The sequence below is a fragment of the Sinocyclocheilus grahami genome, unplaced genomic scaffold (genome assembly GCF_001515645.1).
Source record: "Sinocyclocheilus grahami isolate Dianchi unplaced genomic scaffold, SAMN03320097.WGS_v1.1 scaffold140.1, whole genome shotgun sequence".
Classification (NCBI taxonomy): domain Eukaryota; kingdom Metazoa; phylum Chordata; class Actinopteri; order Cypriniformes; family Cyprinidae; genus Sinocyclocheilus; species Sinocyclocheilus grahami.
Genome location: NW_015505319.1, coordinates 1,319,940 through 1,333,307, shown reverse-complemented (window position 1 = coordinate 1,333,307; position 13,368 = coordinate 1,319,940). Strand labels below are relative to the sequence as shown.

At 37.9% G+C, this 13,368-nt stretch overlaps 1 protein-coding gene across 1 annotated transcript in view; it reads right to left on the bottom strand.

Moving 5' to 3' along the window:
• The window catches only part of syt7b (synaptotagmin VIIb), a 66,441-nt gene that overhangs the window by 44,094 nt on the left and 8,979 nt on the right, over positions 1 to 13,368 (bottom strand). The window contains exons 4-5 of the mRNA XM_016280433.1: positions 13,270 to 13,365; positions 7,149 to 7,499 (exon numbers count right to left, since the gene is read on the bottom strand). Coding sequence (XP_016135919.1) covers positions 7,149 to 7,499; positions 13,270 to 13,365 — 447 coding nt within the window. The remainder of the gene's footprint in view (positions 1 to 7,148; positions 7,500 to 13,269; positions 13,366 to 13,368) is intronic.

Below are 13,368 nucleotides of genomic sequence, written 5' to 3'. Positions count from 1 at the left end.
TATATATTCATTCATTTTTATATTTTTTTATTTTGCAACCATTTTTTTAAATAAATGTTACATTTGTTGCAAAATAGAACTTGAAAAACCCCTTGCAAATTTTTTTTTTTATTTTTTTTTTTCCAACAATTTTTAAAGTAAATGTTATTTATTTGTTAACACTTGAAAAAACATTTTTAAAAATAAAAGAAAAATAAAACAATGTTTTAAAAACATTATTTTGCAACCATTGCTATTGTTATTGTCATAAAATAATGTAATTTTTTGTTGCAAAACAAAACTTGAAAGATGTATTAAAAACATTAAAAATATAAAAATACCTTTGCAAGGGCTTTTAAAAAAAAAAATTGTATTGTTTTTTCCATGAATACATTTATTTATTATATTTTTTAATATGAATGGGACACTACCCCTTTGTTTATTTTCAAAGAATCTGCCTGTTTCAATCATTAATTTGTTATTGTGTGCGTTCAAATCAATAAAGCACAGCACTGCTAAAGTCCACTCGAGTAAAACCTGAGCACTCATAAGCCCAGAGCTTCACGGCTCCAGCGCTACAGCACAAATCACTCACGTCCCCTGAGCAGGCAGCAGCTTAATTGCCTGTCAGGCAATCATGGTATCAGGGAATTAGAGCTGGAGCCAGTTACAGTTACACAATCCTGTAAAGTGAAAGATTATTGCCAGTGTGCTAAAGGATATTAACTGTGCTGGAGATTAAATTTAAACTTGTTGCACACAAATATCTATTGAATTTGAACCAGTCAAGAGTTTGGACACATCCACCCAATCTTATTTTATTACTATTTTCAGCATTTTAGGATAATAGTAAAGCCATCAAGACAAATTGAAGTATAGGAATCATAAAGAGACTTATTTTTGGGTTTCTTATTTGTCTAGATTACAGCTCTGCTAATTTTGGATATTCATTTAACAACTTAATGAAGTGTATCCTGGAAAACAGTATTCAATGAGTTCCCATTTGTTGGCTTTTTTTCCATCAATAGCTGGTCCAAATCATTCATTTAAAATAAATAAATAAAATAAAATAAAATTACATAAAAAAAATAGCAATTTAAATAAATAAATAAAAATGTAATTAAAAAAATAATTAAATAATTAAAATACAAACAAGCACAATAATAAAATATAAGAAAATGAAAAATAAATTGAACAATACAAAAAAATAAAAAATAAAACAATAAACAGACAAAATAAAATAACTAAAATAAATAATAAATAAAATAAACAAAGCAAACAAATAAATAACAAACAGCTGTTAGATCAAATATGTTTTTCCTTTTCGTTTTCAAAATTTACTTAAGTGTGTCCGAACGTATAACTTGTAGTGTGAACAAACAGGACGGGTAGAGCACAAGTTGTGCTCTTCACTGTTCCCTCAACAAAAATGGCAGAAACCTTAAAGGGGTCATATGATGCTGCTAAAAAGAACATTATTTTGTGTATTTGGTGTAATGAAATGTGTTTATGCGGTTTAAAGTAAAAAAAACACATTATTTTGTAAACATAAAACCATGTCTGCATTTGTGATCGGAGAAATGACAAACAACAAGTGCTACTCTACTGCCCAAAACTTGTGTTTAAATCATCAGTGGCCACGAAAAACACAGCGGCCTAGCGTGAGGGGAAGCCCCGGCTTAGCGTGCGCTGAGGCCGGGATAGAGTGAGCTGAGGCGGGCTGGACTCCGCTTTGTCCACGGTGAAAGTTGATGTATTCCCTCAGCAACCAGCACAGATCAGCTCTAGGCATGACGAAGCGGATATCGTCCTCTTTTGGAAGACCAAACAAAGTAGTTTCGCTTTCACAATCAAGCACACAGCGTCTTCACAACATGGCTGCAGCGTCATACAAAACTACAGCGAGACTAAAAGTTACGCCTTCTTTCTTTGCGTGAACATTTGGGCGGCGTTATGCAAATCTTCCCACATAGTGATGTAGACATGTGGGGGCGTGTTAGAACGAGCCGTTTTAGGTAGGCGTGGTTAACTCTTAACTTTTATAAAGAATATCTCTTTGGTTTTGAGACTTTAGTCTTTGCAACTTTACAGATCTTCTTTATGCACCAAGAGCTAGAAACACTCCAAAGAGAAAGGAAAAATTTAAATCGCATCATATGACCCCTTTAAAACAGAACAAAAATGGCAAGAGTTATATGACTAAATGGAAATCGTACTTGGTTCCTCAGACCTGGTGTGAAGAGTCTCTTTCTCTCTCTCTTTACTCCTCCATGAGTTAATCATGGTAGTAATGATGGTGAGGACAGGATATCAATGCTGTGTAGAGTTGATCTGCCAGCAGACAACACATAGTGACTTCTAAACCATTGACCACACACACACGCACACACACAATCACCCAGGGATTGTATACTGCTAAATGACCTTGGTACGGATACACTCTCAAATAGGCTTGTGTGTAAGATTGCAGATGCACAAACACACACAGACCTGAATTGTAACCACTGAAAGTTGATAGAAAAGCAGTTACTTCTTTGTCCTGTCATTCATTCCTTCCTCTTTTGTCTGTCAGGAGGGGTGTTATGGGTTTCATGAATTTAGCCATAGTTGTTAAGACCTGAATTTCTGGGTTTTGCATTGGATCAGCTCTTCTGACAATACAGTGTTTACGGCACCACTATTCAACACTGGAAAATATGTTGAATTTATTTTATATTTGATTTACACAGTCTGAACTGAATGTGATGAGAGAGAAAGACTGACAAAATAATACCAAGAAACAACATGTCTATCTATCTGTTGGCTGCATGCAAAAACAAACAATGCGATCAGTGTAGTCTGATTCTTGAACAAACAACTCATGAATTGTCAGTTTCAATCAGTCTCGCAAATTACTTGTTGAATCTGTCACAGTATGGCGTTATTTTAATGACAAATGTCGAGAGCGCATAATTGTAGCGCGAAAGCACATTAATATAATGCGCGAGCGCGAATCTCTCCGTTTGCATGCGGATTTCCTTTGCTCTCGCACAAAACCAGATTTGCGCGCTCAGATACACGCTGCTCTCGCCCGGAGAGAGTGCACGCACTTAAAACGTGTTTCTCCTCTAGCTCAAAGTGTGCGCGCTCAAACTGTGTCCTGTGCACTCGCAAATCTCTCTATGCTCATGCAGATATGAATTCTTTTTGCACCTGAATTAAACGTTGACAAAAGTTATCATTATGCACTTTTAAAAAGTAGCCTAGTCTCAAAACAGATTTGTGCAGGGTCTTTCCTTGATTTTGTATTGTTGTATTTTAGTTTGAACATAAACTGGTTGTTGTAGCTACTTTGTTTTACTATATCTCTTTTATGTTTGTATTTTGATATTTTCTGAGAATGTACATATGCATCTCTTTGTAAAGTAGGCTACTTTGTATACACTGTTTTAAAAGGTGCTATATAAATAAAGCTTAAACCAATCAGACCTTTACAACTGACCGATGAAAATACTACGTGAAATCTAATTGGCTGAGTGAACTGAACCTGGAATTCTTTTGACAATCAAAGATGGATCTTTAATTTCTTTCCAGTTTAATAATATTTAGCAATGTTAATGAAATGTAGCCTATAGAAATGGCTAGGAATTGGGTGCTTGGATGATTTGTACATATAACCTCTGTCCAACTGGTTGGACTCTGAGCAATTTATCTAAAACAACATATTATAGCCTTTGGCTCTAAAGACTTCATATAAAACATCAATCAATTATGTCATAATATGTCAGATACCTCAACTCATCATTGCAATAAATTCTCAGTTAGTATGGCAATAATAAGTAACAACTCTTCAAATCAACATCAAATCCAAAAATAGATGTAAATGATGGAAGATATAATACAATAAATGCTCTAATAGCATCGCTGTTTGGACATTTATTGGGAGTTTTTTTTTTAATCCAGTGTTTGTTCAGTTCTGAATATTGTAAAGCACTTTGTAACATTGTTTTGAAAGGTGCTATGTAAAAAAATAAAAAACTACACACTTCACCTTTGAAGACAAACATTCACAACAGTGATTAAAATACATTCAAAGTGCATCGTTAGTTATAGATTAGGCTCCTGAATAACACAGAACCACTGCATGAGATTCAGCCGCCGTGTTTGAACTGCTAGTCAACTCAGACGTGGATAAACACACATCGATTATGTAAAGAGGTTCCCTCCTCTATGCCGCAGATTGAAATCTGTGTTCACTTAAACATAAAGATAGACACAGTTGAATAATCCCCGTCCTCGGGCTCCTCTTCTACCCCGCGGTGTACAGGTGACAGGTGTAGAGCCATGAAGAAGACGGTCAAACCAAACAGATGGGCAAACAGAGAGAGAGACAGAAGGGTGCAGAGAAAGACGGGACGCAATCAGGTATGAGTAAGTGATGAAGCACAACGAGAAACAAAGAGCCCAGGCAGACATGAGCATGCAATAGTGCGTAAGAGAAGTCATGAATCAAGAATGACCAAGTGACAGAGTGTAAAGAAAGGACAGCGCATGTTCAGATGGGACACGGCCCTGATGACACACATGTGGTGTGATTTGGATGCTGGTGTCTCCATCAGGCTTAACCAACACAAGGGAGAAATTTCATCAACAGCTTTGGCTGTAGGGGCACACCAGCGAAACATAATCTAAATCCATGCTGGTTTTTCAGCTGGATGCAGTGACATGATGGTATCCTAGACACGAATATTACGAGGATTCGCTTGAGGGCAAAAACATCAATCACATTCAGCATTCATTAGAAATGGAGAAGTTACTATGGAAGCATTAATAAAGTGACTGGTATAGCAACTGCAGTTCACCAGACAGACGTGAAGATCACAGCAGAAAACCACAGTAAAGACGGTGAATATTCACACATGCAGCACCACATGTTGGGCTTTGAAAAAAGTACTATTTAGCTGTGATAATTTCATTGACAAATAATTTTCGTCATAATTATCGTCAACAACATTTTTTCACCGACGACGACGAGACGATAACGAACTAAAACTCTTTTTGAATGACAAAAACTATGACATAAATCTATTGACATTTTCGTCAACGAATAAAAAACGAGACGAAAATGTTAGGGAGGGACGATTTGGGGCTCGGAGGTTATGCGTACATATGAACCGGACGGACATAAGCTAAAAAGCTACACTTGCTGCACGTCGCATAAAACGTTCAAAAAATGTCAATATGTGGGAGTAAGAGAAGAGCAGACATATGGATAAATCTGACGACGCAAGAGAGAGAACTCAATTCGGTTTTCTGAGCGCAGACACTATACACACAAAACGCGTCTCACAGCGCGCGAGTACTCTTTCGCGTCGCATGAACGGAGAATTACACACAGAATTATGTTGAATTGTCCATTTTGACGAGTATTCACGTAAACACAGTTGATCAAGTGAACGTAAACAGTAGGAAGAATGTGTATCAGTACATTGCATGCATTGCAGCCATGCATTCGGTTTTAAAGGGACAGCAGCCTAATTTAATTGCTATTGTTCGAGTCATTGATGTTAATCAAGCAACAAAAGACAGAAAATCACTCACTGCTCTTGACTGAAAAACTTTAGTAGCCCTAAAGATTAATCAAAATGTATTTATAGAAATAAATATGTCTGCTTGAAAGAATGAAGAATATGGTAAACAAGTTGCCTATATAATCATTGGCATTTCATTAAAAAGTAGACCATGTTCTTGTTCTTTGTGAGAAGAGGTTTTATTTAATTTTAACATAAAGGTATGTTGTGTGTCACCGCAGTTAAATCGGTGTCTATCATGATAAAACCTTAATATCAAACCTATATAATGAGTTTGGAAATTTTAGAGAAATGCTTAATAAATGCACTGTAACTAAACCCATTAGATTTTAGCCGACTAAATTTACTGTAGATTTAGTTAACTAAAATCTTATGATATTTAGTCGACTAAAACTAAAAACAATTCAGATGACTAAAATATGACTAAAACTAAATGGCATTTTAGTCAAAAGACTATGACTAAAACTAAATCAAAATTTGCTGTCAAAATTAACACTGCTATTATAGTGAAGTCTTTCTATCTAAAAAGCATTAATGCAATGCAGCATTTTTATAGTCTTGCTATATTTGTGCCTCATAGAATTCAAAGAATGATAAACAAAATACTGATATGATACATGATATGATATAATGCAATAACATTTTTTGAATATATTTATATATGAATGTATATATATGCACCCTCTATCTGTCACCCTCTTAGAATTTTATAATTAATACAATTGCATTTTAATATAATTGAATATAAATTATGCAAAATACAGTTTCAAAGGGGATAAAATATATGCACCCTCTCTCTCAACTTTTTTTGAAAGCCTGACTTCTGTATAATTTTAATCTTATAATATAACCTTATTTGAATTCATATGAAAATAATTTATATAATTCATGCAAAATATAGTGTCATAGAGGGTGAAATATTTGCACCCTCTCTCTCAACCCCTAACTTTAATTGTATTATTAATATAATCTTATTTGAATTAATATAATTAAAGTTATGCAAAATATAGTTTCACAGTAGGGTAAAATATATGCACCCTCTCTTTCTTTCTCTACCCATTTCTTTCTTTCTTTCTTTCTTTCTTGAATGCCAAACTTCAGCTTCAATCATATGTTTATTATTATATATTATGGTTTATAATATGGATTATCAAAATAGTCAATCAGTACAGAACCAAAAAACCCAGTCACCCATTACCACCTGTTTACACCCCTGAATCCAGTTCAATATAGTCTTGAGGTCAACACGCGGAGCACATGCATGAAGTAAAATCAACTAATCAACTTGTAGGATGAGCCTCTAAAGACATTATAACAGTGGTAGGAGCAAAACAGCATCATGGGGAAGTCCACTTAGACTGACTAAATAAATGCATTACAGCTTAAAGGTGAAGTGTGTAACTTCACACTTTCTCCAGCCCCAGTTTAGTGTGCAGAGAAAACTTATGTAGCTCAGTTTGTCTGAGCAGCTTCAGACTGCTTTGAAACTCTCGTTATAATTGCAATTGCATTTGATGCCACTAGTGCCGCTAAAATGACAGACTTCACCTTTAAGATCAACATTCGTAATATCCGTATAAACTGGCATTCGATACTCACAGGAACGACTTGACATCCATGCCTCTGTTCCGGATCTGTCCCATCGTGTGGTCCCAGCTTCCAGGATTGGAACGTGATTGCGCCCCTCCACCCGACCTGTAGCGGGACGCCCCTGCCCCAGCCGGGCTACCACGCACCCCCCGGGGTCCCCCCCGGTGGCCCCCACCCCCGGGCCCAGTGTGCAGTTGGCCCAGACTCTGGGAGGTGGCTGGGGGGTCGTTGGGGCCTGGCGGGGGCTGGTGGGTTAGGGGCTGCTGGAGGCTTTGCTGCCTGACCAGGGGCCTGGGGCGGGCTGCTGAGGACGGGATATGCTCCAAGGTGGAGGTGGTGGAAAGAGAGGGGTCCCCAAAACTGGCACCGTATGATACGAATGGGGCCGAGTTGTGGTGAGAGACGAAGACGAGAAACAGGGACAGAAAGGAAGTCACAAGATAAAGGGAAGAAAAGGCATACACAATTAATGAAGACCAGAGAGACCCAAGAGGAAGAGGGAGAGGAAGCCAGACATGAAAAGATGACAGAGTGAGTAAGTGTGTAGGGACACAGAAGAGAAACAAACAAGGCCATAGAGTTGAGGGAAGGTAGGGTAGAGAACGTGAAGGCGAAGACATTTTAAGACATCCATTGGGGGAGACAAAGGCACAATGAGGGAATGAGGAAAGAAAAAGAAAGCAAAGTTAGCCAGCAATATTAGCAAAATGAAAAACATATACACTACATTACACCCCCCCCCCCACCCCCCCTTCCACCGACAGGGTGACGGTGCTGATACTGGAGCCTATGCCCAATCTGGAACCAGTAGGTAGTTACGTCTTTTTTAAGCTGAAGTCTAATCAAAAATGTTGCACTTTATTGTGATCTTGTTTAGCAGTGCCAACACCAAGATCATGGGTTCGATACCCAGGAATTGACCTATCGGTAAGCCCCGCCCCCCTTAGTTACAGTTGCGAACTCGGACAAACAAACAGAATTGCTAACTGTCTTACTATGACAGCTGTCAGTGTGTCTCAAGATGTTTTTGATAAATTTTGGACACAGAAGGATTACCATTCAAGTGGGAATTTAATATGCCATAGAGATATATAAAATATTTTAAAATAAATATGGTGGGTAACGAGATTAATTTGGAAGCAAGGGTTTACAGATCACAATGCAAGTGATCGGGAGAAGCCTGATTACGGTCGTCATGATCGCAGATGACAACATCCATGATTCATGTTGTACCGCAGGGTAAGATTAAATTAATTTACATTTAATCCGTTTAATATGGAGAGGCACTGAAATGTAGACCTTCGTTTATGTGTTTTTGTACGTTAGCATGGACTCTTAGCTTTAACGTTAGCTAGTTTTAGCCAGAGATACCTTGCTGAAGCACAAGATGACATTAACATTCTACTTGAGCAGATGAAAATTGTAACTTAATGAGAGACAACCAGAAAATGAACGTTTTTGTCTTCATTGGGATTGGGGTTTAATGCTTACGGACATTTTGCTCCGGTTTGTTTGGGTTTAGGAAATAGAATAAAATAAATTCCATTGCCCATCCTCTCAGGATACCTGGAATCAGTGTTACAAGTACCCCAGGCACATCGTTTTTCCATTTTTGTAGCATAAACACCATCAACACGATGAAAGATTCGGATCTTCCAATGTTTCTCTATGGCGCTGAAACCTAAAGATGTCCGAGTTCCGCTCCCCGTGCAGCTGATACCCCGCGCAGCTGATACCCAACGGCCATTGGCTCATCTGCATTTGAGGGGAGGGGCTTACCGATAGGTCAATTACATGAACTGTTGAAATGGTTACCTTGAATGCAATGCAAGTTGCTTTGGATAGAAGCGCCTGCCAAATGCTAGACTAAAATTTAGATCAATTTCTAATCAGGCACCAAATAGAGTACCCCCAAGAAGGATAGGACCTTGCACCAAACTGGTTCTGATGATATTCACAGTTCCTCCAGGACAAGCCCCTGCACCATTTCAATGGAAAAGGGGTAGTTGTATCTCTTTTGGCATGATCTGACAAAGGCGCATGTCTTGTAAACCCAACTTCTTTCTGCTAAAGGCCTCTCTGCATCTTCCAACATTTCAATTCAATTATAATTTTTATCCGTTCGACCCCTCCCAACATCTTCCTTTGCTCTGTATCATGTCTGATTAGTGCAAAGTCTCGTTGAGCTCCCCCACCCCCCCTTCCACCGACAGGGTGACGGTGCTGATACTGGAGCCTATGCCCAATCTGGAACCAGTAGGTAGTTACGTCTTTTTTAAGCTGAAGTCTAATCAAAAATGTTGCACTTTATTGTGATCTTGTTTAGCAGTGCCAACACCAAGATCATGGGTTCGATACCCAGGAATTGACCTATCGGTAAGCCCCGCCCCCCTTAGTTACAGTTGCGAACTCGGACAAACAAACAGAATTGCTAACTGTCTTACTATGACAGCTGTCAGTGTGTCTCAAGATGTTTTTGATAAATTTTGGACACAGAAGGATTACCATTCAAGTGGGAATTTAATATGCCATAGAGATATATAAAATATTTTAAAATAAATATGGTGGGTAACGAGATTAATTTGGAAGCAAGGGTTTACAGATCACAATGCAAGTGATCGGGAGAAGCCTGATTACGGTCGTCATGATCGCAGATGACAACATCCATGATTCATGTTGTACCGCAGGGTAAGATTAAATTAATTTACATTTAATCCGTTTAATATGGAGAGGCACTGAAATGTAGACCTTCGTTTATGTGTTTTTGTACGTTAGCATGGACTCTTAGCTTTAACGTTAGCTAGTTTTAGCCAGAGATACCTTGCTGAAGCACAAGATGACATTAACATTCTACTTGAGCAGATGAAAATTGTAACTTAATGAGAGACAACCAGAAAATGAACGTTTTTGTCTTCATTGGGATTGGGGTTTAATGCTTACAGACATTTTGCTCCGGTTTGTTTGGGTTTAGGAAATAGAATAAAATAAATTCCATTGCCCATCCTCTCAGGATACCTGGAATCAGTGTTACAAGTACCCCAGGCACATCGTTTTTCCATTTTTGTAGCATAAACACCATCAACACGATGAAAGATTCGGATCTTCCAATGTTTCTCTATGGCGCTGAAACCTAAAGATGTCCGAGTTCCGCTCCCCGTGCAGCTGATACTCAACAGCCATTGGCTCATCTGCGTTTGAGGGGAGGGGCTTACCGATAGGTCAATTACATGAACTGTTGAAATGGTTACCTTGAATGCAATGCAAGTTGCTTTGGATAGAAGCGCCTGCCAAATGCTAGACTAAAATTTAGATCAATTTCTAATCAGGCACCAAATAGAGTACCCCCAAGAAGGATAGGACCTTGCACCAAACTGGTTCTGATGATATTCACAGTTCCTCCAGGACAAGCCCCTGCACCATTTCAATGGAAAAGGGGTAGTTGTATCTCTTTTGGCATGATCTGACAAAGGCGCATGTCTTGTAAACCCAACTTCTTTCTGCTAAAGGCCTCTCTGCATCTTCCAACATTTCAATTCAATTATAATTTTTATCCGTTCGACCCCTCCCAACATCTTCCTTTGCTCTGTATCATGTCTGATTAGTGCAAAGTCTCGTTGAGCTGTTCCGTTTGATGCTAATGCTCTGCTGGAGGATTTACAGCACCAGGGTTAAGCACCACACACCCCTATCAAGGTCCCAGTGCTGTAATTCTCACATGGCATTCAAGTGAGGCGTCCCTGGTGAAAGTATTTGTGAAGGGAATGAATGTCAGCAATGACTCAAGCTCTGCTACTACTATGCTTTTTATACACTTGTCAAGGTTGCAAAAGCAACGGCGGCATGTTAATGGACATGAATTCATGTAGATGGGTTAGAGTTGGTTGTAGATGATTATTAGAGTTGGTGAGTAGGCAATTTCTTACTATAGGCCATGACGTGATTTAGCCAAGTAGGACGAGTTCCTGAATCAACATGCTTTGATAAACTATTACACCATCCAACCAGTGGCGTACCGCACATCTGTGAGGCCCCTACGCAAAGAACGAGATGGGGCCCTTCCCACCAGCATATGTATGAAAATGTATTGTGCACTTGCTGCAACATACTACTGAGTCCGTCTCATGCTCATGCCGTCTCACCCTCATGCTAAAATCTGATTGGCTGATAGAAATTTTGTTCCAGGTCTAACAAGGAAGTTGGTCCATGCACACGTCCTATTTTAAATCACGTTATCACGTTATCAGTTTCACACATGACTGTTAGATAAATATCTTTCCATACATTAATCCATATATATACAGTATATATGCATGTATGCAATGCAGTATATCGCCCTGCACTTATGCCCATTAAGCAGCTTGAGCTGTCATTAAGTAATTTACATTCTCCATCTACTCGTTTTCTCATCTCTGCTTCAGTTCTGTGTGTTATAAATAGGTTTAGAAAGCAAGGAAGAAAAAAAAGTGTGGGGGATGTAGACTCAGTCGAAACAATGATCAAAGTGAGAAAATACAGAAGCAAAAGAAAGCGCCAAAGAATGAAAGAAAAATACAGCTCTCCAAATGAAGTTTCACTGTCTTTAGAGTAAAAAATGAAAGGTTTTTCTCGTTTTATTCATCTGGCCTCTAGCCCTCACCAGACATGAATACTGTGTGAAATTCGACATTAAAGTACAACTGCTTTGTTAAAGACTGGGCTTGAAAAAACAATTTTAGCCAATTTTATGCCAGTACATCCTCAGATGAATGTTAAATATTCAGTGGCTAACTGAGAAACCGTGCATCACATTACTGATGCTTCTGTCACATCCTCTGTAACGCAGCAGCAATTTCATATTAGAAAGTTATAAAGGATCTTATCCTCTCAGGGCTATAACTAAGTTTAAGGTGAGACTAGCAAGTGCATTGATTTATTAAAGGAATAGTTCAATAAAAAAAGAAAAAGAAAATGCTGTCATTATTTCCGCTTTAATTAAAAAGAAGAGTGGCTATGATATTTATTCAAATCAAATAAAATATGAATGATAATGGTTTCAACTACAAAATCCTGAGGAAACATGTTTTAAATAAAATGAATTAAATATGTAATAAATGAGTGATAAAGGTCTCAAATACAAAATATTGATACATGCTATGTTAAAATAAAATAAAATAAAAATCATTCTCTGGACGACTCTCAAAGCAGTCCAGACAAAAACTGACAAACTGATCTGCACTTTTCCAAACACGGGTAGAAGGAGAAGAGTTGGCGATTCTCAGAGTCCTCCAGCAAATCCTTGAGCTTTAGCAGAATCCTGTAGCTGCTTGTTATTACAGAGCTTCAAGACATCAGGTGACGGAAACCCTGATGGAGAATGTGTGTATAAGACGGCAGGTGCAGGAGTAGAAAGACATGAGGGGAAGGGTTACAACTCTGCTTGCTATTTAAAGGAATAGTTCACCGGAACACTGTATCATTATTTACTCATACACATATTGTTCACATACACTAACATTCAAAAGTTTGGGGTCAGTTAGACAAGATTTTTTTTTTTTAAATACAAAATTAAAACTTTTATTTAGCAAGGACTCATTATATTGATCAAAAGTGACTGTAAAGATATTTATAATGTTATAAAAAATTTATGTTATAAAAAATTTCACATTTCCCACAAAATATTAAGCAACTGTTTTCAATATTAGCCTAATATAATGATTTCTGAAGGATCATGTGACACTGAAGACTGGTGAATGAAGCTGAAAATTCCATTTGCTTCACAGGAATAAATTACATTTTAAAATATATTAAGATAGAAAACAGTTATTTTAAAATGTAATAATATTTCAGAACATTACTGTTTTTACTGCATTTTTGATCAAATAAATACAGCCTTGGTGAGCATAAAATACTTCTTTCAAAAACATAAAAAAACCCTCCATGTGGGGGCCAATGATTGAATTTTGTCAAACCTGGTTTTATATGTCAACTAATCTTATGACTTAGGATGACTATGGGCTACGACTGGGTCACAGTCGATGTATAGAAAAGAGCACTATGTAAATGACAAAAGAAAAATTCACCCAAAAACTAAACACAGCCGCATTTGGTCATGCTTTTTTGTCCCAAACATCTCAAAGAGACTGACACTCACTTGTCGGGTCTTAAGCTGCCGGAGTGCAGGTGGCTCTGGACAGTTTGCCACCTGCCGGACTTGCTGGTCCCTGCACCTATGCAGCTGTCACTGCGACTG